At 40.3% G+C, this 24,582-nt stretch overlaps 1 protein-coding gene across 3 annotated transcripts in view; it reads left to right on the top strand.

Moving 5' to 3' along the window:
- Nucleotides 1-6,397, top strand: part of smarcd2 (SWI/SNF related, matrix associated, actin dependent regulator of chromatin, subfamily d, member 2) — a 45,484-nt gene extending 39,087 nt beyond the window's left edge. For all 3 annotated transcript variants that reach the window (XM_067245586.1, XM_067245587.1, XM_067245585.1), the window contains one exon: nucleotides 4,160-6,397. In XM_067245586.1, coding sequence (XP_067101687.1) covers nucleotides 4,160-4,311 — 152 coding nt within the window. In that variant the 3' untranslated portion in view covers nucleotides 4,312-6,397. The remainder of the gene's footprint in view (nucleotides 1-4,159) is intronic.
- The last annotated feature ends 18,185 nt before the right edge of the window (nucleotides 6,398-24,582 follow it).

Raw genomic sequence — 24,582 nt, 5'->3', positions numbered from 1 at the left:
CCTTTTGACACCGCCATTGTGTATGTAGTCCAAATATTGACTGATCCTTAGGGGGGCGAAAATAAATAATAAATAAATAAATATATATGTGAGAGAACAAAGTTTGTGCCCTTGCCGAAGGCAAAGCACACCAAATTAGCTATAAGACTGTTAGTTTTGGTATACTCGTAGCTGCCAGCAGATGTCGCTGTTGAGTAAAGGTTTCGAGCGTTTCAAAGGCCCCGACTCTAATGTTTCGATTGTATTGGTGTTTCGAAAAGCCTCGATTTGCCCTTCACTACAGAAAGGGTACTCACACGACACAGGTAGTAGTAATGACAAGACCAAGACTGGACACAAAACAGAAACCTAAATACACAGAACCAAACGACACACAGGTGGACACAATGAAGCTAACGACACAGGTGAAGACAATGACAGGGAAACACTAGGGCAGGGCAAAACCAAAAACAACTGCTACAGTTAGCCTAGCTATCCCCCAAGTTAACAGATGCGAAACGAATGTTCTGCTACAGGTAGTCACGCGCATAGATATATAAAGGGTAGATGTCTCGTCCGCATTGCCGGACAACGGAGTTGTAGTGATGGGAAGTTCGGATCATTTTACTGATTCGGTTCTTTGAATCTCGTTCAGTAAAATTAACGAATCTTTTTTCGAGTCATTCAACAGGGGGGGGGGGGCTATCCGTCCACTGTATCATATTCTCATGTAGGTTAGTGCATGACATGTGCACCAGCAGATACTATTTTAAGAGTTAAAATATGATACATTAAAATAATGTATCATGACAGTTGTATGATTTGGTCATTTATTATCACACTAGCATTTAATTATCACGGCAAACTATTACACTGCACTAAACTGTAAGTGTAAATGTAAAGTGAAAATAACAAAACCAGTTAGTATGATGACTGGAGCGAATATCATTCACGTCTTACTAAAACAGCGGCCACGCGAAAGGGAATGAGGAAACTGTTTCCTCTACTAAAAAATACAATGCGGGTCACGTGAAAAAAGGATCCAAAGACTCGTAGAAAGACCGAGTCGGGAAATGAACGAATCGTTCATTTCCTCCAGTACAGAGCCTATGCAGGTCAAGTGAAAAATGATCCAAAGACTTGTAGAAAGACCGAGTCGGGAAATGAACGAATCGTTCGTTTCTTCTAGCTACCACTACCGAGCCTGTGCAGGTCACGTGAAAAATTATCCAAAGACTCGTAGAAAGACCGAGTCGGGAAATGAACGAATCGTTCGTTTCCTCTAGCTACCACTACAGAGCCTATGCAGGTCACGTGAAAAATGATCCAAAGACTCGTAGAAAGACCGAGTCGGGAAATGAACGAATCGAACACATCACTACAGAGTTGAACGTCCGCACATGGCGGCCATCTTGTTACAATCAACTCGCTCACCCATAACATTGTGTTGATGCTACATGTATTACGACATGCTAATCAATAGACTGGAAAAGTTTATTGGTTTCACAGATAGTGTATTAATCTGGATGAAATCATATATCACAGGAAGGAAGTTTTATGTTAGTTTAGGAGACCATATGTCTAAGAAACATGAGAACTGCTACGGGGTTGCTCAAGGAAGCTGCTCAAAGTCCATTACTTTTTTCTCTTTATATATAGATTGGGGCTAATCTGGGTTGTTATATGTTTTGGAAACTGCAAAGACAGCTCGAGTCTAAGACGGATTCGAGAGACCGCAGATAGATTGCGGCTAGTCTGGGTTGTTATATGTTTTGGAAACTAAAAGGCAGCTTGAGTCTAAGATGGATTTGAGAGACCGCAGATAGATTGCGGCTAGACTCGGATGTTATATGTTTTGGAAACTGCAAAGGCATCTCGAGTCTAAGACAGATTCGAGATACCGCAAAGACTGCGGCTTATGTGTGTTGATTCCCGCAAAGACTGCGGCTTGTATTTTGTTGAGTTACATTTGAATTTTTAAATTTGTATTACTTTTATCACTTTTATTATTATTTTTATTGATTTTATGTAAAGCACGACTCCTCCCACCCTGGACACTCCCTGTTTCAGTCACTCCCCTCCGGCAGAACGCTGCGGTCCATCAGGACCAATACCTCACGCCACAAAAACAGTTTCTTCCCTTCCGCTGTTGGCCTCTTCAACAAGGCCAAGGGTCCACACTGACTCTAATGACTTCCTGCTTAAAACACACTGCTTTTTGCACTGCATTACAAAATTGTATCTTGTACATTTGTATTGTTTGTAATATTTGTATTTTTGTATTTTTATATTGTAATTTACGGCAATTTATATTTTATTTTATTGTATATTTAATTGAATTCTAATCCCACTTAGTACTGCTAGTTTATGTACCCTTAGTATAGGTAGTCCACAATTGTTTTAATTTTAGGTCCCTATATGTTTATTGTATGCACCTTCCTGCCAAAGCAAATTCCTTGTCTGTGCAAACTTTCAGATGACACACAACTATATATATCCGCTGAACCCAACGATCCAACAGCCATAAATTCCGGCTGGACTACTGTAACGCACTTTTTGCTGGTCTTCCCAAGAAAACCACTGAAGGACTACAGCTCATTCAAAACTCTGCAAATAGATTATTAACCAAACCTAAAAGGATAGAACACATTAGTCCTGTCCTAGCTACTTTAAACTGGCTCCCTGTAACCTTCAAAATTGACTTTAAGGTCCTTTTCCTCACATACAAAGCTCTAAACGGACAAGGACCTAGCTACATTGCTAAGTCTATTATTAACTACACACCAGCTAGAACACTGCAACCATCAAATGCAGACCAATTAGAGGTCACCAGAATAAGAAGATTGGTGATGCGGCCTTTGTCAATTATGCCCTAAAACTATGGAACACATTACCCATAAATATTAGGGAAGCAAACACACTAGACATTTTCAAAAGACATCTTAAAATCTTTTTACCAAAAGCATTTAACTACTTTGATCTCAGAAGGGTTTTACTACTTTGCATTATTGTTTTTATCGATTTTTGGGATTCCCGCAAAAGATTGCGGATTGTGTTTTGAATTGTTTTACTGCTTTTATTGATTGTGTTACATTTGATTTATTTTGTTGAGTTACATTTGATTTATATTGGGAAACCACAAAGACTGTGGCTCAGGATACCGCAAAGACTGCGGCTTATGTGTTTAGGATTCCCGCAAAGACTGCGGCCTGTGTTTTTGTTGAGTTGCATTTTTATTTATATTGGGAAACGACAAAGACTGTGGCTCGAGATACCGCAAAGACTGCGGCTTGTTTATATTGGGAAACCACAAAGACTGTGGCTCGAGATACCGGAAAGACCATGGTTTGTATGTTATGAATTCCCACAAAGACTGCGGCTTGTATTTTGTTGAGTTACATTTTTATTTATATTGGGAAACCACAAAGACTGTGGCTCGAGATACCGCAAAGACTGTGGCTCAGGATAACGCAAACACTGCAGCTTATGTGTTTTGGATTCCCGCAAAGACTGCGGCCTGTGTTTTGTTGAGTTGCATTTTTATTTATATTGGGAAACCACAAAGACTGTGGCTCGAGATACCGAAAAGACTGCGGCTTGTTTGGGAAACCACAAAAACTGTGGCTCGAGATACCGCAAAGACTGTGGCTTGAGATACCACAAAGACTGCGGCATGTGTGTTTTGGATTCCCGCAAAGACTGCGGCTCGAGATACCGCAAAGACTGTGGCTTGAGATACCGCAAAGACTGCGGCATGTGTGTTTTGGATTCCCGCAAAGACTGCGGCTTGTATTTTGTTGTTACATTTTTTTACATTTATATTGGGAAACCACAAAGACTGTGGCTCGAGATACCGCAAAGACTGCAGCTTATGCGTTTTGGATTCCCGCAAAGACTGCGGCCTGTGTTTTTGCTGAGTTACATTTAGATTTATATTGGGAAACTACAAAGACTTTGGCCCAAGATACCGCAAAGACTGCGGCCTGATGTTCAGAAGGGTTTTATTACTTTTATTACTTTTATTATTATTTTTATTGATTATATGTAAAGCACCTTGAGCTGCAATATTTGTATGAAATGTGCTATATAAATAAAGTTTTATTATATTAGAGGATCCACATGGTGAGTACACCATAGTTCACCTGTAGAGAGGCTGATCACCTTTTTTATGTTTGCTAAGGTGCAGCAAAGAAGACAAGAATTGGAGCAGGTGCTGGGAATACGGCTCACTTGAGCCTTCACAACCATAGATCTGCATGTCATCCACAGAACTGGAACTGGCTAGCATCTTGCTCACATCTTGACACACCAAAAGACACCAATGTGTTATAATGGCTGAGATGTAGGGTTCAAATTTAAGCCTTCATCGCACACAGTATGTAACATGATAAATTTGCATCTGCTGTTTCTTTATCTCATTTTGTCTACTGTCCATCTCCAAACCTAAAGTGTGTCCACAGCTGAGGGGCCAGCCAAACCCCTGCATAGATTTCACTAAGGGAAATTGGGACATCCCCGATGCTGTTGGTACAATGCATCAATAAAGAAGAGGCTGTGCCCTCAATTAGTTTGACATGCCCTATCTGAATTGGAAAAAATCATCAGGAAAATTAAAATAATTATCTTTCATTAGCTTGAAATTAACACCTATCTAACACACAACTTAAGTTTTTTCACAGCCATCAGTCCAATTTAGATTATTTTGATCCTTTGCCATTGTGCAGTCTAGCAAATTCAAATATATTGTTAGTTTCTTTGTAAATATTGCATGTGAATGTGTCACTGTGCAGGTAGTTGCAATGTCCAGGCCAAAAATAAATAAAAAAGTAAAATTTCTAAATTAGTAAATACTTTTACTGTCAAGTTAGCTAGTTCTCTTAATAGAATCAAAGTTACATTTTTGGGGGAAGATACAACATGTTAAATATGTCTGTGCACACCAAAGAAAGGGCAACAAAGGTATTTACCCACCGTTGTTTCTGATAGGCTTGTTGGTCTCAGCCTGAAAAATCTAGCCAATATGTCTTGCACTGTATCTCCCAAAATGTCAAAGTTCATCCCAAATTTCTGGTATGAATTCAAGGTCAATTTGTATGGCAGCCAGGATCCATGTCTTTAATGTTTTTCCCTTTCTTCAGACCTTTAGTGTGTGTTTAACCCAGGGGCGTAGCCACGGGTAGGCTTGGGTAGGCACCGGACTACCCAATTTGTTCTAAGGCCTACCCAAAAATGAAAATATGTCCGAAAAATGATGCACCGGGTGCACATCGAATAGTAAATAAGTAAAAAAATATATGAAAAGATGCATATCCATATTTTTTACCTAGCCAAAAAGATTATTCTGTCTACGCCCCTGGTTTAATCATAAAATGTTGTTTATTTTGTACATTACATTAGTTTTGAATGTTTTGTAGCATTGTCCTTAATATTTTGCTTAAATAGTTTTGAAACTTGTTTGAAACATAAGCCTTGTAAGTTGTTTAAGTGAGTGACATTTTGGAAGTGGTTAAGACAATCTTTCAAACCAATACCTACATTCTGGTTGATTGTTAAAAGTAGGTATACTAGAATCAGTTTTGGACAGGGCACACAGGAAATCTAAATTCTGTAAGGAAACCAGACCATGTGCATACTGTTTAAGAGTATGTTTTATATTTACCCCTTGAATGTTGTATTGATGTTGGTTTGATGTTTGTGTTGTTCACTGTCTGTATGCCATATAAGGGTGTACTTAAAAAAGGAATGAATTTAATTTAAAATGGCTTAACGACACCACACAGGTTTAATAACCAGTATTGGCATAGTCAATCTCCCATAACTTGATGAAAATGTATTATTTGTTCAAGTATTGTGACCAACACAACTTTATTTACATGTTTAGCAGAGTAATCCTTTGTTGTTGATCTTGAAATGGTGTAACTGTCAGTTTTTTGTTAAATGCATGCATGTTTTTTATTCATACACAAACATTGACTGTCCTGCTTGCTGAACTGGGAAGAGTGTGGCGTGAAGTTGCATACAATTTCTGGGTGCTTTTTTGGGGGGGGGATAATCACCACAAAGAGTTGAACTAGTGAAGTGATTATCATTAAATTCTAATTTGTTATTGCTGAAACATGAATTCATACCATAGTAGGCTACTTAATAAAGCAGAAAGTGGTTGTATTAAATTATCATTTTGTCAGATAAATTTTTATAATAAAAAAAACTTACTGGATTAAGATCTCCAAATGCTCAGTAACATTCCAAGTAAAAATTTCGGGCAGGGCCAAAATTGTTGCCTTGACAGTGTTGGTGCTTATGTCACAGGAAATTTCTCACCAAAAAACTTTAAATATATTTTGCTTGTTTTATATTTTTAATCAAAGGCTTTCATATTTTTATCAATTTGTAAACTTGGTACATTTTGAAAATTAAACCTACTTTAAAAGCTTTGTTCTTGCTTTTGTGTTCTTAGAAACTAACTTTTGTACAATTAATATCTTATTAATACCAATATTTATCTATTATGATGAAAATATATCTGACTAAAGGCTATGGAACCGCTATGGGACGACATATCTTTACTTTATATTTTACTGACCTCTAATAGGCATGACAGTCATCTAATGTAGCCTACCTGCAAATTCAGGTTGACCTGCTACACAGGTCCCACTCTCACCAGTGGGTTGTTCCATCAACGTCGCTAACGCAAGTCGCGCTTACACAAATAAGTCTCACTTGGGTAAACGTCAACTTAGACTTAAACCTCAAGCCGTTCCACTAACGTTCTGTTCCACTAACAGACAACGCTAATTCAAACTAGACCCCAATAAGCTTGGACTGTGCAGCCCAGATAAGGCAATCGTCGAAAAGAGGAGTTATGTCGCAAAAAAGCAAAACCAGCAGAGGGGTGTTATTTTCAGCAGCGTAAATTGATTTTTTGAGTTTTTTGGAGTTGTCCCCAAAAAGGGCAATGTTGCCGCAATTAACATGGCAATGGAGACAACTTGTCAAGCCATTAGGACCGTTAAAATGCGTAAATTGTAGGCATACCAAATCTACTTAACATAACTATATGCAGTTAGGCCTACTGATAGCCTAATTAGCGTAATTTGATGAGCTGTCTGAAACCATTCTGACAGTAGCCTATGGTCAATATTCTCAACAGGAGATTGAGAATAATGGCTCAAAAAAGAACGTGGCAGCAATACTTCGCCACACACATTTATTAACTGATAGGCTAAATGCTGAGCTTTAGGATAAAAGGGAAAGATAACCATGACTAAAATGGGATTCACTGAAATAAGTATTATTGCACAGATCCAGCACAATCTTTCAGATCAGAAGGTGACCCAAACTGTAGCACACTTTGCTTGGCAGAACAGTCATTTAAAATTGCTCAGCATGACTAAGAATATATAATTATAATATTACGCGTGCATATTTAATCCAAATCCAATTATTACTATTCTGGCTGACAGTGTATGGACAGCTGTCCCATATTTCCATATTTCCAATTAACATAGTCTGCCTATGTTAATTGCTACTGCACAACATGGGCTCTCACCAGTGTAACAATGGGAATGGGACGACACCCCAAGTGTCGTCACAGCCTCACTTGGGAAAGCTTGCCCTAGTGGGCACATTGTAGGGGAGACTGTTGGGCACAGCATCTAATCGTCTTCTTTGGAAAGGGCACCATTTGGGACACTGTCATGTAGGGGCAGCATAAAGGGCACTTCATGACAGCACCCTTTTCCATTGGAAGTAAGGGCACGCGAACAGTCAAAAATAGACCATTGTAAGGGCACCTTATAGGGTACTGCATCACATTTTATCTTCCTTAAAGAAACTCATTAAGACATGTTTTGACATTTATAGAGGGCACACTATAATTTATTGCGTTAAGGGGCACCCTGGGCAATATTTAAGAATGACTATAAAATCTATCAAGATAAACTATGCTGGGCCTGCTGAACCTATACCTCTTCCACATACTGGTCAGGGAAGCATTACTTCTGTCTCTGAAGACCCTTGGGGCTGGTGGGATAAACGCTCTTTGTTTAATCTGAGCACCTTCATCCATAGGCAGTAGCGGAGGGGGGGTGGGGGCGGGGGCGCCGTAAACCCCGGGCCCCGCACCCGAAGGGGCCTCGCGATATGTTTTTTTTCATAATTTCTCTTTGGCAAACGTTGATTGTATCCATGGTAGACAATTTTACTAAATATAGTTTTCCATATAGTTGTGTGCAATTTCTTCGCAAAAATATATCAGATTCCTTCAGATGTAGGTGAGATTATTATTGTGGCGCAGTGTTTCTGGGCTAGTTGTATGAACAAGGATTGTCGTGATCATCAGGTGGTTTTAGTGTCTCATTCATTCCTGTTACTGCATCAAGCATGGGGATTAACTAAAAGACCATTTTACTAAATATATATACATTTTCAATTTGTTTACATGACGTAGAGACGTAGTAGACGTACAGTAGGATAGATGAGTAAACTTTCGCAGTTTGAGCATCGCGTTGCTGATTTCAGGAGAATGGCTGAGAAATTTGCTGTGATGAACCCGAAACATTTTTGTCACCCTGATGCTGCTCGGAATGTTAGAGCGCTTGCAGAGTTCTATTCGGAATATCTGTCTAAGGCCAATTATGTGGTGGATGAATTTGTTACACTTTGTACCATGTACCGTGAGCTGAGCATGGAAAAACATGAACTAAACACACACAGCATCCTACCATTTCTCATTGACAACGACATGGACTGTGCTTTCCCCACCCTTGCCATTCTTTATCGCATTTAGGTACTTGACAATTCCGATAAGCAGTGCTAAGGCAGAGAGGACTTTCAGCCGTCTGAAATTGATAAATGTTTTGTGTTTTGACCTGTGTGTCGGCTATGAGTTTGCTGGTTTTGAGAGATGCACAATACATGTCAGTTCGGAAAAGAAAATGATTATAGTCTAGTAGAATTTTTGTTCAATCGTAGCATGCCTGTAGGTGGTCAACTGTAGTGCGCGTCACGCGTGTGTGTGTGTTGCACACTCGTTTTCTTTTTCATGGGGGCTTGGTTTCGCGTGTAGCTTGCCCAAATTGTTGCTGAAAGAATTGTTTTATAGGCCTATGTTTGTTTATTATTAGTTGTCACTGTTAGGATGACTATAGGCTACTGTCTTTAACTTCATTTTGGAGGGTTTATGACATCTTATCGTTGAATTTGAATATAGTGTATTTGGTAAATGGACAGATCATTAAACCCATGTTATGCATGGATTTGTGTAGGCCTACTGTGTGTGAAGGATTCTAATGAATGCTGAATGCGAGGCTAGTGGCCTAGGCCTACATTTTGTCCGCACATTATGGGCTATGATGACTGAACACATTTATTATATAGGCTAATATGTGCTGTTCACAATAGAGGTTGCCATTGGTTACTTTTTATTGTTATATTTTATTGCACTGCAAAATATTAATAACAGGGGGGCCCCCAATCAGTTTCGCCCCCCCTGAGACACAACCCTTGCTCCGCCCCTCTCCACAGGGTTGTCCAAGAACGGATATGCCATAATTGATTGTAACTTGTCTAGATGCTCTGCTTAGTTTCTAAGGCCTTATCAGAATCAGAATCAGACTTGTGCTAGGCGACTTTAACAAAGGCAATCTCACTCAAGAACTCCCAAAATATAGACAATTCATCAAATGCCCTACCAGAGAAGGAAACACCTTGGATCACTGCTACTCTACAATCAGCAAAGCATACCATGCGGTCCCCCGAGCAGCACTGGGTCACTCTGACCACGCCATGGTCCACCTGATTCCTGCATACAGGCAGAAGCTAAAGCGCTGTAAGCCTGCTGTGAGGACATCAAAACAGTGGACCAGTGAAGCTATGGAGGTCGAGGGCGCCAACCCAGACCTACTCACACATTAACTTTCACCTACTACAGATATCACCACCCCCCCACCCCCATCCAACGCCTTCGCCTGCTTGTTTCCCCAGGGTGGCTGGCGGGTCTGTGTCCAGCGCCTACCATGGCTGCAGGTCCAGATGCTGCTTGTCTACCCCCCCCCCCACCTCCCCGTTGCAAGTCACGTGTTTTTGTAAATGTTCTTGTGCTTATGTGCTGAGGTTTTTGTCTGTTCCCACACTGTACTCCTCTAGGAGCATTGTCTGGGTGTTGCTCTCCTCCTCTCTTCTCATGTTATGCTGTAACTTTCTAGTCTCGTCCTGTCTACCCCCTTGTCATGTAGGTGTATTAGAAACTGCAAGTGGCAACTCGGATCTAAGATGGATTCGAGAGACCGCAGATAGAGTGCGGCTAGTTTGGTTTGTTAAACGTTTTAGATCAACACTTGTATTATTGTTTTTGTTGATTTTATGTAAAGCACTTTGAGCTGCAATTCTTGTATGAAAAGTGCTATATAAATAAAGTCTTACTTACTTACTTACTTACTTACTTATGATTATCCTGCAGTCCACATAAAATATATATAATAATTTTAACACAATCATGAATCCTGTATCCATTGAGGCTAAAATGTTATACAGAATAAAGTCATCTGCTTATATTCTTAACATTATTTTCCAAGGTAATACAATAAATTGTAAAACAGAATTCCATTACATACATTTCCATTCCATTACAACAACGACAAACCCTGGTTTACAGCTAAACTCAGAAGGTTGAGGTCAGAGAAAGAGGCCGCGTTTAGGAGTGGGGACAAAGACAGTTTCAAGGAGTCGAAGAACAGGTTTAGCAAGGCGGTGAGGGAGGCTAAACGACTGTACTCAGAGAGGCTAAAACACCAATTCTCTGCAAACGACTCTGCTTCTGTCTGGAGAGGGCTCAGGCAAATTACCAACTACAAGCCCAGACTCTGTCTCTCCAGCCACCCTCAAGCACTGCGCTGACCAGCTGTCTCCGGTGTTTACCTACATCTTTAACACCTCCCTTGAGACATGCCATGTGCCAGCCTGTCTCAAGTCCTCCACCATCATCCCTGTGCCCAAAAAGCCAAGGCCAACAGGACATAATGACTACAGACCCGTCGCCCTGACCTCTGTGGTAATGAAGTCTTTCGAGCGCCTGGTGCTGGCACACCTTAAATCCATCACTGACCCTCTACTGGACCCCCTGCAGTTTGCCTACAGAGCCAACAGGTCTGTGGACGATGCAGTTAACATGGCCCTCCACTTCACCCTACAGCAACTGGACTCCCCAGCATCCTATGCCAGGATCCTGTTTGTGGACTTCAGCTCTGCCTTCAATACCATCATCCCCGCCCTGCTTCAGGACAAGCTCTCCCAGCTGAACGTGCCTGATTCCACCTGCAGGTGGATCACAGACTTCCTGTCTGACAGGAAGCAGTGCGTTAAGCTGGGAACACAAGTCTCTGACTCCCGGTCCATCAGCAACGGATCACCTCAGGGCTGCGTCCTTTCTCCTCTGCTCTTCTCCCTGTACACCAACAGTTGCACCTCCAGTCATCCGTCCGTCAAACTCCTGAAGTTTGCGGACGACACCACCCTTATTGGGCTCATCTCTGGTGGAGACGAGTCTGATTATAGGTGGGAAGCGGCCAACCTGGTGACCTGGTGCAGCCAGAACAACTTAGAGCTCAATGCTCTTAAGACAGTGGAGATGGTTGTGGACCTCAGGAGGAACACTGCGCCACTCACCCCCATCACCCTGTGTGACTCCCCAGTCAACACTGTGGAGTCCTTCCGCTTCCTGGGCACTATCCTCTCCCAGGACCTCAAGTGGGAACTGAACATCAGCTCCCTCATCAAGAAAGCACAACAGAGGATGTACTTCCTTCGGCAGCTGAAGAAGTTCAACCTGCCAAAGACAATGATGGTGCACTTCTACTCAGCCATCATTGAGTCCATCCTCACCTCCTCCATCACCGTCTGGTACGCTGCTGCCACTGCCAAGGACAAGAGCAGACTGCAGCGTATCATCCGTACTGCTGAGAAGGTGATTGGCTGCAATCTGCCTACCCTCGAGGACCTGCACACCTCGAGGACCCTGAGGCGAGCGAGGAAGATTGTGGCCGACTCCTCCCACCCTGGACACTCCCTGTTTCAGTCACTCCCCTCCGGCAGAAGGCTGCGGTCTATCAGGACCAATACCTCACGCCACAAAAACAGTTTCTTCCCTTCCGCTGTTGGCCTCTTCAACAAGGCCAAGGGACCACACTGACTCAAATGACTTATTGCTTAAAACACTCTGCTTTTGCACTGCACCACAACATGGTATCTTGTACATTTGTATTTTTTGTAATATTTGTATTTTTGTATTTTTATATTGTAATTTACGGCAACTTATATTTTATTGTATATTTAATTATATTCTTATCCCACTTAGTACTGCTAGTTTATGTACCCTTAGTATAGTTAGTCCACATATTTAAATTTTAGGTATATGTTTATTGTATGCACCTTCCTGCCAAAGCAAATTCCTTGTCTGTGCAAACTTTCATGGCGAATAAATCCCTTTCTTTATTTTATGTCAATTAACCAATGGCTTTTGAACAGTTAAAGTGGCATTATTTCTCAACTTGTTTATTTAAATTAATACATTCTTTGGAGAGGAAGTAAACACGTCAATTCATTCATGTCTGCACTTCAAAAAGTCTGCATGTTTTTGAACAAAATGCTATGCGTGCAGGAATTAACTCGACGGAACTGTCTTTTGACATTGGTCCTCATTCTCAAACATTTTCTGAAGTTTCTTCTGAAATGTTTCTTACGGGCTTCGGAAAAACAACGTAAGAAAAATACATCCGCCAAATTCATGAACGCTTGAAAATGTGTTCCTACGCAGCAGAAGTTTTCTGAGCTGTGCTCCCCATAGAGTTAATATAACTATAGGAAGCAACTTTTGTCTTCCAAGATGGCGTCCCCATTCATTTCTATGAAAAGTGCTCAGTGGCGCAGTGAGGCAAGCGAGAGTACGAAACTGGACCGCGCCATCTTTCCACTTCCGACTCTTTCGGTCTAGCTTTAAACAGTGGCTCTTTTTTTCCCTAGCTCCAAGACCTCGTGCACGCTTGCAACTAGCTGTACACGTCATACTTTGCGACAACCAGTCGCGAGCATAGATTTATATGGTTGCGAGCGTGTGAGCTAAGGCATTGCAGTGGCAGAATGGGGTACAAGTCCGATAAGAATCAGAGACATGATGCAAACTTTACGGAAATGTATGCTGTCACTGTATAGCATTCCTTTCACTTGTTTTTTAGAAATAGGCTATAGGGCTAAATATAGGGCTATTCTAGATGGAACTCATCACATATGTTGGTTTTTTTCTTCGTGATTTGAGTATGATTTCCAACGCATTGTATCGGATTAAATAAACTGTTAACATGAACACTTAGCTCCGTCTCGCCAGGCAAAGAAAGCTTAATAGTTATTTTTGTAACAGAAATCTTCCATAATGCAGACTTACCATAGCTTACTGTCAACTTTATATTCAAACGAAATGCCACGAAAATCACACTGCCTTCAATCTAACATCAGTGTAGAAATGTGGCTTGTGTTTTATATGTTCAACCTAAAATTGGTTTTGTAGGGTTAACCCTAACCCAAACGCCTATTAATGGATATAACGTGATCTAACAAGACTTGGTAATAATGTAATAAATTGAGAAGTGTGTCTAAAATATAATCTACTTTACTGAACGTGCCTTTGAAAGGGGCATATTAACAGAACTATATACAAGACGTTCCCATCAGATATAAGTGGGGGTGAAACATAGTCACTGAGGACCTTCATTGTCCCACAAAAGCAGTCTGGCTTTGACACGATCAAAAAAAGAATAATGAGTGTGTTTAACAAAAGCTTCTGAAGGCAAGACTAATATTATTTAAATATATATATAATTTCCTATTGTGGTTATCAGTTAAAGTACTATTAATCTTCGTCTTTGCTCCAGATAGACATGTCAACAATCTATGCTCACGCTTAACATAATATAATATTTGCCATCATGTCATGAACGTTTTTACGAAAAATCAAATCTATTTTAAAATAACGGGAATAAACTATATTAACAACATTTCATTATGTGTGACAACCATTTGCTAAACTTGCTACAACAGGGCAGGCAACTCAAGCCATTTCTTTCAGCTCCAGGTAAATCGGCTATCGGCCAATGTGAACTTTTGTGCTCGTGCCCTGTTAGTATCCGCGAGCACATTTGCAGGCAACTTTTATTGACGTAAGCAAATACATGGGGTGCTAGTTTAACCATTTCGGATTGGTTTCAAACTTAGCAAAAAGCAGGAAAAATTATTCTATGAAAAAGCTAGTAGTATGAGCCAGGTTCGAGAATCGAACAAAAATTATTGGGGGAGATAGTTTTGTAAAAGTTAATAGAATAAAAACGACCGGAAGAGTCGGAAGTCAAACACGAAATGCAATACCACTTACATCCACCGGGGCCGTTGCTTCAAGCCGAGGGGCGAGGGTGGGGGCTTGGTGCTCCCTCGAAAGAGTTTTCTTAAGTTGAAAGCGCGTCCTCGTGCTCCTGAATTTGCATACATACACGCCCCGACAGCTCCTTGTAAGGGCACACAACAGCAATGACGTATGCAGTCAGAATCGACACAATTAGGAAAGCAACACGAACGCACGTTATGTCCAAGCGAAAAGCAATTGTGCCATATTGTATGCCTAGGGTGCACGTATGGAAGCAAATCGTTACCATAATTCAAATGCAAATGCATTTCCAGAAATGCATTTGCATTTTAACCCTTGTGTTATCTTCGGGTCATTCTGACCCATCAGTCGTTGTGACCCACCGTCGTATTGCGACAACTTTACCGCATACAAAAACAAAGTAAAACATTTTCTTTTAACCGTTGGGCTGTCTCAGACCCCCCACATTGCGAAGGTTAAAATAAATTATTTTTATTTGTTTTTGTATTGGGTAAAATTGGGTAAACACAACGATGGTTCATTATGAACCTTTGGGTCATGTTACCCGAAGGCAGCACAAGGGTTAAGAATGTGGCTGCATTATTTGACTCATAAATAAAATTAGTAATCAATCATCCTATTTGCATTTTAATTTTCTTCAAGAGTGCTCAATCTTTCACTTAATTAAAATGAAAAAGAAATAGACATTTGAGATTAATTTTCAAAACATGCCCCAGCAAATAGATACCAAAATTCAATTTGAAATGTAAAATTTGAAAAAATAAAAATTTGCAGCCACGTTCTTGAAAATGAAAATGCATTTTCTGGAAATGCATTTTCATTTTCACAAATTTTACATTTCAAATTGAATTTTGGTATCTATTTGCTGGGGCATGTTTTGAAAATTAAATCTCAAATGTCTATTTCTTTTTCATTTTAATTAAGTGAAAGATTGAGCACTCTTGAAGAAAATTAAAATGCAAATAGGATGATTGATTACTAATTTTATTTATGAGTCAAATAATGCAGCCACATTCTTAAATTGCAAATGCATTTCTGAAAAGGCATTTTCATTAGAATTTTGGTAACAATTTGCTTCCATATGCACATTCGTCCCTTTAAATAGGTCGAGTGATCAGTGATGATGTTCAAGTCCAAGTGCAACTTAACGGTTTTATTTGTCACATACAACATCATACCAGTAAGATGAGCAGTGGAATTGTTCTCCACTGGATCTAACAGTGTGCACACTAAGCAAGGTAAATTATTATAATTATTTTGATCCGAGTATGTCTGCAGAGTTGATGTGAACGCAATCACCAACGATTTCTCACAAATTCATTAACACTTCTAACACGCAGAATTTTCTTAAATGCAATTCCCCTTGTGTTTTTTTAAGGAATCGCATTTGAGACAACTGGCCGATTTACGACTGCTATTTCGAGTTCGGAAAGTCTTCTGAAGTTCAGAACAAATCCCAGATGAGAAACCTTTCATGAATGCCAAATGTTTGCCTAAATCAAATAAAGAAGAAATTCCTTCTTAAATTCTTCTTAACTGCGTTCGAGAATGAGGCCCAATGTGTTTCTGCCTGTTTGAGATCATTTGTATCACATCTTATAGTCAGGTTCATTGGGCCTCATTCACCAATATCTCTTAAGTTATTTCTTACATTTGTTCTTAAGAAAGTTCCTAAGAAAAGTATACGTGTGATTCATGACGTGTTCCTAAACAGCAGAATTGTTCGCAGGTGTGGTCTTAGAATGATGAATCCCAATATGTCATAAGTTGAAAGCTTGTGAGCTCGAAAAGACGTGGTAAAGACGGTGGAGGCCTCGACTCCAAAAGACAGAAAAACTTTAGTAATTCTGAAGTGGAGGTACAGCTGCAAGAACTTAGCGACAAATGACACATCATATTTAGTAGCGTCAGCGGTGGATACAAAGCAGTAAATAAAACCGATGCATGGAATGCCATTACTCATGCAGTGAACGCTGTATCTGGAGAAGTATTTTGCAGCAGCAATAAATACGCCATTGTGTGGTGTAGTACTAGTGTGTGGAATAAGCTTACTTTGGGCCTATAAATACAGTGATAAGTCACTTATTATTGGATGGCAACGTTTTTTTTACAATCGCTATGACAATCTTTTCAATACATCTAACAAGTTTCCTTAACTCTTAATGCACCAACACACCTACCACACACAATTGGCAAAACTGTTAATTTCACGCTCAAAATCACACATTGTAAACTAAACTCAAACATTAATTTTCATAACACAAAAATACACTAAACATTACACCATGTCTACCAAAACACTAACACACGTTCTCTTTCAACAGGAACATTTAATCAATCATAGCACATGTCATAAAAAAACACTAACATCAGATGAAATTACAGAAACTGCATTATATTATACAGTATATGTGTCAGGTCGCACAGTATATGGATCATAGATTGTGTTTTGCAATGCAGTTTCTTTTGAAGCCTCTTTACATTTTAGTTTTGTTGGGTTTAGTAAATGCATGCATTTTGTTTCTTTTGTTGCAGAAATTCAGAACAAAAAATGAATGACCCATCTCAGAGTAGCTTTATAGAATGTACGGTTACTGTATTGAAAAAAAGAAGACAGAAACATAATTGCTGCAGTAAAGGCTTCAGTTGCAACAGGACATTACTGCAAGAAATATGCAATATAGCTGCCATTTACAATATTTCATCAGTTACCCTAGCTCTGGCCCTTCTCTGAGCACCACCACACATTTTAACTCCTCTCCCTTGTCCTGGTAATGGTCTTCTTCTCCCTCGTGCAGGCATTACATATTCTTTCTTTCTTCGTGTTTCTCTGTATTGTTCTTTTTCCACATAAGATCAGCCCAAAGAGGTCCTCTTACTGTAAACACTTGAGTGTTTCCGAGTTGGGAATTAGCTGTGATTTACAGTATTTGCATAACTTCAACCAGCTGTTTCTCAGTAGCAATGGAATAAAATACAGGGGATATGTTTGTATTTCAATTTACAATATGAACAGCTGTTCACTTTGACTTTAGCCAATAAGTTAGGTTTTGAACATGATGTTATCTGTTCCGACATACAGTGTGAAAGCATTGGTAAATTGGGCAGTAAAAATCGATTGTTTTGGTTTTGGTTAAGCTTGTGTGTAAAAGAAGTTCAGGCATTTAACATGTGTTTATTCTATGCATTTTGTGTCAAAGCAACAAGAAATGTGTTAATGGTATAGCCAATACAGACGGATGTTGTGCTAACTGTGTCAAGAGTTTAGGAAACTTGTTAAAAGTATTGAAAAAATTGTCATAGCGATTGTAAAATACTGTATTTATATAGGCCTAGCACAATTCATACACAATGGAAATTCAAAGTGCTTCACAAATGAGCAGAAGTGTAAGTGTAGTGTGTATTTATTAATACAAACAAAAAGAATGTGTAAAATAATGAAAGTTATTAGTTGGAAAATTATAAAGGAGAGAAATATATAAAATTTTTAATTAGAACGGACGAAAACGGTATAACTACTTATTTTGCACAAATAGGGTTTGCTCAAACCCCACTTACACAGTTTTCATTAAGATTCTGGCATTTATCAATGTTTTCCTTTTTGGGATTTGTTCTTAGGTAAGAACAGAATTTACGCACACCCAAGAGCACTCTTACACACAATTGAGAGCTGACATTTTTGCGCAAAGTAAGTAGTACCATTTTTGGCCGTTCTAATTTGAAATTGAATATTTCTCTCCTTTATAATTTTCATTATTTTACACAGTTATATGTTTGTTTTAATAAATACACAATACACTTACACTTACTCATTTGTAAAGCACTTTGAATTGCCATTGTGTGTGAATAGTCTCTATCCTTATCCTGTTAGATCTCAGTGCAGCATTGATCACGACATCCTAATCAATAGACTGGAAAAGCTTATTGGGTTCACGGATAGTGTATTGAACTGGATGAAATCATATTTACATTTACATTTATTCATTTAGCAGACGCTTTTATCCAAAGCGACTTCCAAGAGAGAGCTTTACAAAGTGCATAGGTCACTGATCATAACAACAAGATAGCCAAAAAACATCGCGAGTAGCCAAAATATGAAGCACACATTGTGAACAACCAAAGTAAGTGCCAAAGGGAAGAACCATAAGAGCATGTAGTTAAACAAGTTACAATTAAACAACATGAACAGCTACAAGTGCAAGTGTACCTGTGGAAAAAAGCAAGCAACAGTAATAAAACAATATATCACAGCGAGAACAAAAATGTAAATCAGTTACCACTAACCACAAGAGCAACAAGTCTCTAAGCAAGAGTCATTGTGATCCTTGAGGAAACTAACATCGGGTCAAGCGAACCGTTCCTAAGTACCGTTGTACTCCCGGAACAAGTGCGTCTTGAGCCTTTTCTTGAAGGTGGAGAGACAGTCAGTGTCTCTGATGGAGGTGGGGAGTTGATTCCACCACTGGGGGGCCAGACAGGAGAAGAGCTTGTGTTGGGACCGGGCGGTCTTGAGCGGTGGGACCACCAGGCGGTTGTCTGAAGAAGACCTTAGGTGACGGGTGGGGGTGTAAGGCTGCAGGAGAGACTTGATGTAGACGGGTGCAGTCCCGTTCACTGCTCGGAAGGTCAGTACCAGGAAGGAAGTTTTATGTTAGTTTAAGAGACCATAGGTCCAAGAAACATTAGAAATGCTACGGGGTTGCTCAAGGAAGCTGCTTAGGTCCATTACTTTTTTCTCTTTATATGTTACCACTCGGCGACATAATCAGAGAACATGACATAGATTTCCATAGCTATGTGGATGACACACAACTATATATATCCACTGAACCCAACGATGCAACGGCCATCAATTCCATTACCAACTGCCTGTTGGCAATAAACAAATGGATGAATGATAACTTTCTTAAATTAAATGAAGACAAAACCGAAGTCCTACTATGTGGCCCCAAATCCAAAAGAGAGATGCTTACTAAGAATCTAGGAGGCTTAACCCCCTGTCTTAAACCAGAGGTGACGAGTCTCGGAGTAATCCTGGACTCAGATTTGAATTTCAACGCTCACATTAATAAAGTGACCAAAACAGCTTTCTTTCACCTGAGGAATATAGCAAAGGTACAACCATTCATAAACCAAAATTATGCAGAGAAGTTAATTCATGCTTTTATATCCAGCCGGCTGGACTACTGTAACGCACTTTTCACTGGTCTTCCCAAGAAAACCACTGAAAGACTACAGCTCATTCAAATTTCTGCAGCTAGATTATTAACCAAAACTAAAAGGAGAGAACACATTAGTCCTGTCCTAGCTACTCTACACTGGCTCCCCGTTACCTTCAGAATTGACTTTAAGGTCCTTTTCCTCACTTACAAAGCTCTACACGGACAAGGACCTAGCTACATTGCTAACTCCCTTATAAATTACACACCAGCTAGAACACTGCGATCATCAAATGCAGGCCTATTAGAGGTCACCAGAAGCAGTCTTAAGAAGATTGGTGATTCGGCCTTTGTCAATTACGCCCCAAAACTATGAAACAAATTACCCATAAATATTAGGGAAGCAAATACGCTAGACATTTTTAAAAGACAGCTTAAAACCTTCTCAGACTATCTCAGAAGGGTTTTACTACTTTTATTAGTTATATTATTGTTTTTATAATTTGCTATTTTAATTATTACTTTTATCACTTGTATTATTGATTTTATGTAAAGCACCTTGAGCTACAATTCTTGTAGGAAATGTGCTATATAAATAAAGAATCAGAATCAGAATGGGATTTATTCGCCATGAAAGTTTGCACAGACAAGGAATTTGCTTTGGCAGGAAGGTGCATACAATAAACATATAGGGACCCAAAAAATTTAATATGTGGACTATCTATAATAAGGGTACATAAACTAGCAGTACTAAGTGGAACTAGAGAGGGTACAATTTCTGGGGAAATTGTAGGGTGTGCTTGCTTGCGTCGGTTGCACAGGCGGGGTCCGTTTTTTATGAAATGTTTACAACTGATATTTCTGTATATTTTATATAAAAATGCATACTTATTATTAATAAACATTACATAGATTTAAAAGCATATTTTTTTGCTGCTCATTTACAACTCAAAATACGAGTGAAGTGTAGAATGAAATAGATTTCTTCTCATTTCCCCTGCAAGAGGCAGCCTCATAGCTGAATCAAAACTAATACATTTGGCAGACCGGTGTAAAAATTGACCTAATCTCTATGATTTAAATGTCCTTTTAAGTTTTCCCTTCTCGTGATATTTTCAGGCATTTAGCCTACTCATTGCATTCATTCATAATAAAGAACCCCATTTGAAGATTATTCTACGACGTTACCCGGCAGTAGAAGATGGAATCGCGATTCAAACAGTACCATCTGCTAACTGAAAATATGCCCCCAAAAACGTAAATAAGCTTGACATTTATTTAGTGGAAAATCGTTCATTCATAAAAAGCTCACTGGTAGCGATCATTGTCAGTAACAACGCAAAATGCGATATAGCCCTGTGTGGAGAAGTTGCCCCGGTAAATTGTACTACTACGGTACAGTACTAGACTACTGCTGTGTTCGTCTTGGTAGCGATTGCGTTGGTTGAATTGGATTTAACGTTCCGTTGTACGGTTTAAGCTGAAATTAATTATTTTCATGAACAGATTGACAACGTTTAGGCTGTGGCAATGAAGTTCAGGTTAGTAGATAGTAAGTAAGGGGAGTGCCGAACATGTTCTGTCGCCGTTTGACTTCCTACAGCTGTGTAGTGTAGATGTTTTTGTAGTGTGTCTCGCGTAAGCTACAGCGTTGCAGTGAGCTACACTGGTTTGAAACCACAGGTAATGGTAATTTCACCAACAAATCGTTTACTAATGTCAGAATAAATCCTACAACGAAAATGTATATGTGAGGAATGTTTATTTTAACGATTGAAAACAGATAACGCTACATTATAGACCACTGTAGTATGTGTTGCCCGGGCAACACAGGCTAATGTCATGATGCTAATACTTCAGTGAAATAGTAGACTACTGTTTCCGAAAGTAGATGTACTTCCTTAATAATATCAGCTTATATTGTACATTACACATCACAATTGTGTGTCATATCACAAAGTAAAATGAGTAAATAGTTATCACCCTGGCCTCTTTTCTTGTGGCGTTTCTGCAGCTGCCTTGCAGTAAAGCTATAGTTAGCCTAGCTATCCCCCAAGTTAACAGATGCGAAACGAATGTTCTGCCAAAGTTAGTCACGCGTGTTTTCGTGACGTTAGTGACGCAGTGACGTTAGTGACTGTGGCTAGCAAATTAGCCACCGTTAGCTTCACTTTTCGCCACAAAAACTTAACTTAAGCCTAAACCATGCAACAGAACGTAAATTCCAATAGAAGCAACTCAATCGCTACCAAGACAAAACTTTTGACACCTACGTTGTCTATGTAGGCCAAATATTGACTGAGTTTTAGGGGGGCAAAAAAAATAAAAAAATACATAATAATAATATATATGTGAGAGAACAAAGGTTGTGCTCTCGCCGAAGGCTTGAGCACACCCAATTAGAATTAAATAAAATATACAATAAAATAAAATATAAGTTGCCGTAAATTACAATATAAAAATACAAATATTACAAAAAATACAAATGTACAAGATACAATTTTGTAATGCAGTGCAAAAAGCTGTGTGTTTTAAGCAGGAAGTCATTAGAGTCAGTGTGGTCCCTTGGCCTTGTTGAAGAGGCCAACAGCGGAAGGGAAGAAACTGTTTTTGTGGCGTGAAGTATTGGTCCTGATGGACCACAGCCTTCTGCCGGAGGGGAGTGACTGAAACAGGGAGTGTCCAGGGTGGGAGGAGTCGGCCACAATCTTCCTCGCTCGCCTCAGGGTCCTCGAGGTGTGCAGGTCCTCGAGGGTAGGAAGATTGCAGCCAATCACCTTCTCAGCAGTGCGGATGATACGCTGCAGCCTGCTCTTTTCCTTGGCAGTGGCAGTGATGAAGAAATTATCAGCACACTGTTGTAATTATGACGATGGAGAAATGATCATGGTTTATATGATTGATATAGAACCACTTAATCACCTTTTTTACTTTTATACGCTATATTATTGAAAACCAGATGCAAAGCTGTTGATGGATTAGAATTGCCACTAAAACATGGCCAAATGTGGAAGTCCAGATACATGGGGTTTGAGTGCCAGAGAGAAAAGAATGTGTGTAGGCCTCTCCCATGAAGGACTACATAGCCCAGATAGAGAACTACAACCGCCTGATGTCAGGGGACAGATTTATGTCCTTAGACTCAGTGTCCCTGTGCAGCTGGGCTGCATGGCCCCACGTGGGCCTTGGAAAGAGAAAGTAGGGGGAAAGTACGAGCAATGTAAATTTTGTGACCATTGACCAACCAGGCGTGAAATACATAAATGCATCTGTGACCAGAGATAATGTACCAATGACAAAAGATCTCAAAATAATGGAAAGCAGATATATAGACAAATGTCCGGAGAAAAAGTCAGTCTGATCTCGAGACCACACTCACGTTTGTTGGAATCGTTCCTCTGTGTTGGATGCTAATAAACACTTTGCATCATACTTTGCTGCCTTTTACGTGCTGTTTTAAAAACTTGGATATTGGATACAAATTTGGATTATTGTACTTCGACAGCAGCAGCGTACCAGACGGTGATGGAGGAGGTGAGGATGGACTCAATGATGGCTGAGTAGAAGTGCACCATCATTGTCTATGGCAGGTTGAACTTCTTCAGCTGCCGAAGGAAGTAAATCCTCTGTTGTGCTTTCTTGATGAGGGAGCTAATGTTCAGTTCCCACTTGAGGTCCTGGGAGAGGATAGTGCCCAGGAAGCGGAAGGACTCCACAGTGTTGACTGGGGAGTCACACAGGGTGATGGGGGTGAGTGGGGCTGTGTTCTTCCTGAAGTCCACAACCATCTCCACTGTCTTAAGAGCATTGAGCTCTAAGTTGTTCTGGCTGCACCAGGTCACCAGGTTGGCCGCTTCCCTATAATCCGGCTCTTCTCAGAATCAGAATCAGAAAGGGATTTATTCGCCATGAAAGTTTGCACAGACAAGGAATTTGCTTTGGCAGGAAGGTGCATACAATAAACATATACCTAAAATTTAAATATGTGGACTAACTATACTAAGGGTACATAAACTAGCAGTACTAAGTGGGATAAATATAAGTTGCCGTAAATTACAATATAAAAATACAAAAATACAAATATTACAGAAAATACAAATGTACAAGATACCATGTTATGGTGCAGTGCAAAAGCAGAGTGTTTTAGGCAATAAGTCATTTGAGTCAGTGTGGTCCCTTGGCCTTGTTGAAGAGGCCAACAGCGGAAGGGAAGAAACTGTTTTTGTGGCGTGAGGTATTGGTCCTGATAGACCGCAGCCTTCTGCCGGAGGGGAGTGACTGAAACAGGGAGTGTCCAGGGTGGGAGGAGTCGGCCACAATCTTCCTCGCTCGCCTCAGGGTCCTCGAGGTGTGCAGGTCCTCGAGGGTAGGCAGATTGCAGCCAATCACCTTCTCAGCAGTACGGATGATAGCTGCAGTCTGCTCTTGTCCTTGGCAGTGGCAGCAGCGTACCAGACGGTGATGGAGGAGGTGAGGATGGACTCAATGATGGCTGAGTAGAAGTGCACCATCATTGTCTTTGGCAGGTTGAACTTCTTCAGCTGCCGAAGGAAGTACATCCTCTGTTGTGCTTTCTTGATGAGGGAGCTGATGTTCAGTTCCCACTTGAGGTCCTGGGAGAGGATAGTGCCCAGGAAGCGGAAGGACTCCACAGTGTTGACTGGGGAGTCACACAGGGTGATGGGGGTGAGTGGGGCTGTGTTCCTCCTGAAGTCCACAACCATCTCCACTGTCTTAAGAGCATTGAGCTCTAAGTTGTTCTGGCTGCACCAGGTCACCAGGTTGGCCGCTTCCCACCTATAATCAGACTCGTCTCCACCAGAGATGAGCCCAATAAGGGTGGTGTCGTCCGCAAACTTCAGGAGTTTGACGGACGGATGACTGGAGGTGCAACTGTTGGTGTACAGGGAGAAGAGCAGAGGAGAAAGGACGCAGCCCTGAGGTGATCCGTTGCTGATGGACCGGGAGTCAGAGACTTGTGTTCCCAGTTTAACGCACTGCTTCCTGTCAGACAGG

The sequence above is a fragment of the Osmerus mordax genome, chromosome 10 (assembly GCF_038355195.1).
Source record: "Osmerus mordax isolate fOsmMor3 chromosome 10, fOsmMor3.pri, whole genome shotgun sequence".
Lineage (NCBI taxonomy): Eukaryota > Metazoa > Chordata > Actinopteri > Osmeriformes > Osmeridae > Osmerus > Osmerus mordax.
This window is presented reverse-complemented; position numbering and strand designations above follow the sequence as displayed.